Source organism: Pimephales promelas, chromosome 18, assembly GCF_988280905.1.
Source record: "Pimephales promelas chromosome 18, fPimPro1.hap1.1, whole genome shotgun sequence".
In the NCBI taxonomy this organism is placed as follows: domain Eukaryota; kingdom Metazoa; phylum Chordata; class Actinopteri; order Cypriniformes; family Leuciscidae; genus Pimephales; species Pimephales promelas.
The window spans coordinates 2,107,758-2,113,802 of NC_142786.1; the positions used below are offsets into that span (position 1 = coordinate 2,107,758).

The 6,045-nt window shown below is 38.8% G+C and overlaps 1 protein-coding gene across 1 annotated transcript; it reads right to left on the bottom strand.

The window, feature by feature from the left end:
- Positions 1-2,967: 2,967 nt before the first annotated feature.
- polr1f (RNA polymerase I subunit F) lies at positions 2,968-5,900 on the bottom strand. The gene is made up of 4 exons (XM_039678459.2): positions 5,571-5,900; positions 4,556-4,697; positions 4,245-4,453; positions 2,968-3,453 (listed from the first exon to the last, which is right to left on the bottom strand). The coding sequence occupies exons 1-4, from the start codon at positions 5,867-5,869 to the stop codon at positions 3,054-3,056; spliced, it is 1,050 nt and encodes a 349-aa protein (XP_039534393.2). The 5' UTR covers positions 5,870-5,900; the 3' UTR covers positions 2,968-3,053.
- Positions 5,901-6,045: the final 145 nt, after the last annotated feature.

Here is a 6,045-nt window from a genome sequence, read left to right on the forward strand (position 1 = left end):
TGCAGTATTTTCCGAACCAAAGACAGTCTCTGTTTCTGATGTCACAAACTGCCTTGTAACCAATCAGATCAACGTGTGATCGATCTCTGAGCTGAGTGAGTGAGTGGAGGCGGGGCTCATCTGCATATTCATAGAACCGCGTATACTTAATGAGGCAAGGGTGTCGAGTTCTATTTTAAGGCATGAAGATTCAAGGAAAAAACGTCATTTTGGTGATCAAAGATGAGTTTTAGGGGATAAAATGATTGACTACAGGGGGACTTTAAGCTGAATAGTGACAATTTTTCAATTTGAACAAATAATGACACCCTCTGTTCACTGTATACTTTGCAAGAGTAAAGAGTAAAGCATGTTCTTTTCTTGCTTTCAGAAACACTGAAGACTCCGAAAGAGCTTTGGTTTGTCTCACACCCCATATAACCTCAAAAAGATATAATTCACCGCATGAGCGCGAGGGCCACTTATCAGAAGAAAAGGCCTAATAAAACCGACAAAATGTCACGTTCTCACCCCCACACACCGAATCACAGCACTCCCAGCCATGGAAAAACTGAGTGAGAACAATTAGAACTATGAGCCAGTCTGGCCCTGATCTGAGCCGACACCTCCCACAGAGCTCCCTGGATCCTTCAGGATGAGGGATCCTAACTCCCCTGAAGCCGTCACATAGACTCACTTTGTCTAGTCGAACAAAAGGGGCAAAAGAAAAGCTAAATGTATCAGTCTGGACATAATCCCAACTGACTTGAAACTGAAACGTTTCCAGGTTCAGATCTTTCCCTCACACCCGACGTGCCGCCGGACTCTGGCGTGATAAAAGGAGGGCCGCTCTGGCTGAAGATCTCAGAAACCTTCAGCAAAGGTCTCTGATTTACTGTACCGATGCTCATGTGTTTTCCCATGACACACACTTACTCACAGAGGAGGAGAAGTTTCCCACAAACACCTTCACCGATTGGGATTGCTGGATCGAGCAGTCCAAAACATTACAGGAATCAAGCGTCTGAACCAGACATTCATCAACTATTCAGCAATACCTGAGAAAAAATAGGTCAAAGGGTCAGTGACAAAATATGTCCGAGACTGAGATCATCAAAACATAAAAAAAAAAATGGCCATGGTTTGGAAAAAACAACTATATTTGCATCATTTTCAGGAAATGTTTTGATTCGGTCATGGAAATGTCAAGTGGTGTAATCAAGAAAAAAAGTCATCTGTTTTCTTTGCATCATGAATAAGCCAGTTTACACATCTACAGTTTCAAAAGCAAAACATTGTACAGTTATATTTTGACAAATAGCCTATGAAGTTGTTTTGATATTTATGACAACTTAAATTAGTGTTTCCATTTCGTAAAATATGAAAGTATGTGATATTTTAAAATTGTACACTATCGCCATCTAGTGTTTAAAAAACAAAACTTTTGCGGAAGGACATTGTTTTGGTTGTGCTTCGGCTCTGCGTGACTGTGCGGATGAATACGAGCCTTCACAATAGATGAACTCTTTACAATGAACTCTGTTTAAAGAGCTACAAATGAGAATTTAACTGTTCGATAAAACACCTTAATCACCTGTTGAGCAAGAAAAACGCCATCTTTGCATCGCTTTTACAACATTTCAAATCCCGTCAGTTCTCACCATCTCCAAAAGCCCTGTCATGTTGATCCTTGTTTGATAACGAGCTGTCTTGTTTTTTTGGGGGGGTTTTTTTTGCCAACAGACTATCCTGTGTTCGGTGTTTGTTTAAAACGGGCGATTCCCGAAGTTTGGAGATATCAATATCAACCTTTCTCGCTCGTTGTGAAAACCTCTGCCACTCCCACACAGCAACTTTTCGATTTACGGATATGACGAGTAAGCAGTGACTGTACGCGATTTCCCGCGAAAACCGTCCCTACATCTAATGAATCACAAATACGTTTTGGGAAAAGGATTGATGATGTTTTGACTTGATTATTTTTTTGTTTTGTTTCATAATTTGTCACATGACAACAAAATATGTTGCATGTTTTTTTTTTCTCTCTTAACGGGTATTTTCTTTATAAAACACACCCAATATTATCTCTATTAAACACTTTTATCTCTATTATTATTCTCTCTATTAATTTCAAGAAGGAAAAAACACAATTAATAAATAGCCTACTTTTTAAAAATATATTTTTTTATATATATTATTCGCTGATTAGTGCAAATAATTTAGAGCATTTTAAAGCACTCTTTCCAGTTGCTTTGAGGCTTAATATCAAATCCAAATCATTTATAAATGTCACGGACGTTGAAGCAACTTCTGAACTAAATTTAAGAATATAACAGAAGCCAAAACACTTTCCAAGCTTTCAATTATGTTATGATCACAGGTGCTATACAATTTTACAAAGTTTTGACTTTAGGATCCTCAATATATTTAAAAATTGATTTAAATTCATTTGAATTCTAATGTTTAAGCCATGTAGAAAGAGGTGTATTCATGTTATTACATGTGTGAAATTAAATTTTAATTCAGAAAATTTGCATGTCATTGACAAAAAAAAACTTTTATTAAAACAAAAATAAAACGGAAGTCAGAAAGGTGGTCATATTTCTGACACCAAATTGTATAAGATCCTGAGTTTTGAATCAGCTTAAAGATCAGTCTTAGAAGAAAAGGTTTTATATAGAAGTTCCCAAAATGGAAGCATTTTATGGATTTAGTTTTAACTCATTTTTAATATTAATTAAATTTTCTGAATTAAGAAGCTTGTACACAGACTTTATCACTATAAAAAAATTATATATCCCATTAAACATTAAAGTATTATGCAACAATTTAAGACATTTCTCCTTATAAAACCTTTTTGGCATTGAGGGTTCTTTAAAATAGAGTCAAAAACCCCAAAGTTCTCTACAGAACCTTTCTTTTAATTGATCCTTTCTTTCTCTAAGAGTGATGCTGCCCTCTTCAGGTGGACATATAAAATGCAAATACTCCAGAGGAAAAATCATTTATTATATTCTGTAAATATAAATCTCACAAAGTTTTTGAGTTCATTAAATGCTCTGTGACAGAAATCACTAGTTGTTCTTCTTCATTTTTGCAGCAGGCATTAATTCAGAGGCGTCTTCTCTCTCCGCCGCTCTCTTTCTGCTGGTTTTATCGCTTAAATACCCGCTGGAGTCGCTCGCCGCGAGCTCAGGGGCCGAGATCTTGTCTTCTTTGTCTTTTTTCTTCTTCTTCTTTTTCTCTTTGTGATGCCCGTTTGCATTGGAGTCCACCTCCATTGTGTCCGCAGTGGTTTGGTTGTTGTCTGACGTTGGCTGCAGGCTGCAGTCGTTCACACACTCCTTCTCACGCTTGTCTTTCTTCTTTTTCTTGGGTTTTGCACTGACGGTCATGTCTTCTGCGGGTTCTGGTTCTGTAGAGGATTCTACAATTGATTCCTTTTGTTCGGTTTGGGTCACGAGCTCTTGCACTCTAAAAGTCAACAACAAATTGTTAGTCAAGCAGAATTCATCTATTAGTTTAAAGTTTGGTCAATATGGTCAACATATTATATTACATATCAGTTTGGTCAACATATTTTCAAGAAAGAACTGATGTTAAAAACATAAATGTATTCATTCATCCATAAAAGATCCATCAGCTTGACGACAAGATCCATAACTCCGCTTAATGCAGAATATACGTCATTAATATACGCCTTTGTTATTGTAAGAGTTTAGCGACCCCTGGTGGCGAAACATCTTGCATATTGTACCTTTAATTCTTCATGGGTCATTACTTTGTACTTTTAAAGCTAAGTATTTATAGTCACACACACACACAAAAGATTCAGATAATCAGCCGTCTGAATCGGAATCGAATCGTGAGGTGCCTAGACATCCCCACCCCAAACACACACACACCTGTGTGTTACACCACTGGCAACATGCAATATGGCAGATTTAGTCCTGCCTCCTACACTCTTAGAAGAAAAGGTTCTATATAGAACCTTAAAAGGTTCTATCAGCGCTACGTATTTGGAACTCCAAAATGGTTCTATATAGAACATTTTTTTTGGTAAAAGGTTCTATACACTCTTAAAAAGTATTCTTGGGTGCCATACTTGGCCAATAGAATACTTTTACCAAAAAAAAGGTTCTATATAGAATCATTTTGGAGTTCCATATATGAAGCGGGGGATGGAACCATTTCTGGTTCTAAATAGAACCATTTCTTCTAAGAGTGTAAATAAGAGCCAATCAGTAAAGTCTTGATCGTTGTACCTGGATTTGTCCAGCCGTCCTCTGATGAGAAGGACACCAGCAGCTTCAGCGTCCAGCTTGAAGACCTCGAACTCCAGGCTCTGTCCAACACTCAGGCCAGAGTCCCGCCACTGCTCCGGGCTCAGCAGATTGGGCTTCACCACTGATGCGTTAAAGCAGCCGTGGACCACACAGCCCACGTGACCCACTGCCATTTTATTAATCACACCCTGAGGGACATCAAACACACACCATTAAACATCTTCACCCAGAGCAAACACAAGAATGCATTCATACACACGCACAGAACACGATGAAACAGTGAAACATACCACGAGCTTCGACCCTATCTGCGGTTTGAAGATCACGAACGACGCCTCGATGTTGAAGTGAATGAATCCTTGATCGTCATAAATGTCTCCATGTTGTCCTACTATTTTAATGTTGTCATACGCCATAGGAACCCCATTCAAACTGCAAAACCAGAGAACAAAAGCCTTAGTCGGATCCTATATTAATACATGTTGTTCATATAGACAGTTTGGCTGGGTAATAGAGTTTTAACCATGATTTAAGTTGAGGTTTAATGGACAAGGGTGTGATACTATGATTAAAGGGATAGTTCACCCAAAAATGAAAATTGAAAATGAAAAAAAAACCGCGTCTCAGTCAGCAGCGTCACTGAACGCGGATCCACAACAGAACCGGAAGACAATACAATGCTGAATAAAGTCGTAGTTTTTGTTATTTTCGGACCAAAATGTATTTTCGATGCTTCAAAACATTGTAACTAACCCACTGATGTCACATGGATGTCACTTTGATGATGTCTTTATTTCCTTTCTGGACAAGGACAGTATACCGTACACACATTTACAATGGAGGGACAGAAAGCTCTCGGACTAAATCTAAAATATCTTAAACTGTGTCCCGAAGATAAACGGAGGTCTGACGGGCTTGGGACGAGTCATTAATGACATCATTTTTGGGTGAACTAACCCTTTAAGCTAAAAAAAATAAATAAAATGACAAAAAAAGACATTTGATTGATATATTAAATAAATACCAATAATAATCTATTTTTTTACAGTACAGTACAACAGTGAGTAAAACAATTTATAGATAACTTGTTATTGCTAGCCGCTCAGAAATTGCCTACCCTACCTTTAATTGACAACTTTGCAACTAAACAAAAAAAATGTTGTTTTTTTATGTTATTATTAAATATATCAAAGTGGCAATACTCGGCATTGGAGTAACTTTAGCATATAAATGCGATTGACTTGAAGTGGCAGCAATGACACACTTACAAAAGAGTACTAAAGTATTTCCAGGCTTTTGTTTTACCTGCAGGAGTACTTGAGCAGTTCTGCGTTGAGCTCCTCCTGAATGCCGAGCCTCTTCTTCCGCAGGTATACGGGCGGCAGCGCGATGTGTCTGCGGTGCGTGTCGAGCACCAGGCACGAGTAATGCGCGTTCAGGAGCTTCACCGCGCCCGCGAACGACGGAATGAGACACGGAACCACCGCAGGATTCCCCCCGGGTCTGGCCGTCACATCTCCGCTAGATGTCTGCGCTATTGTGGACACATTCGAGGGGTTTGTGACGGGTTTCGCAGCACTGTCCTCTTGAGTCCAGTTCGCCATGCTGAACACATGAAGGAGCACGTGGTGCGTTCGCTCGTGTGTTTACTGTTTAGCGGCGAAATGCTCGGAGTGACGTGTGACCACCAGCGGAGAGGAGGAGAACTACACACGAAAATAAATAAATAAATAAATAAACACAATATTTTTCGGTCGCTAATAGTAACTATTTAAAAGTA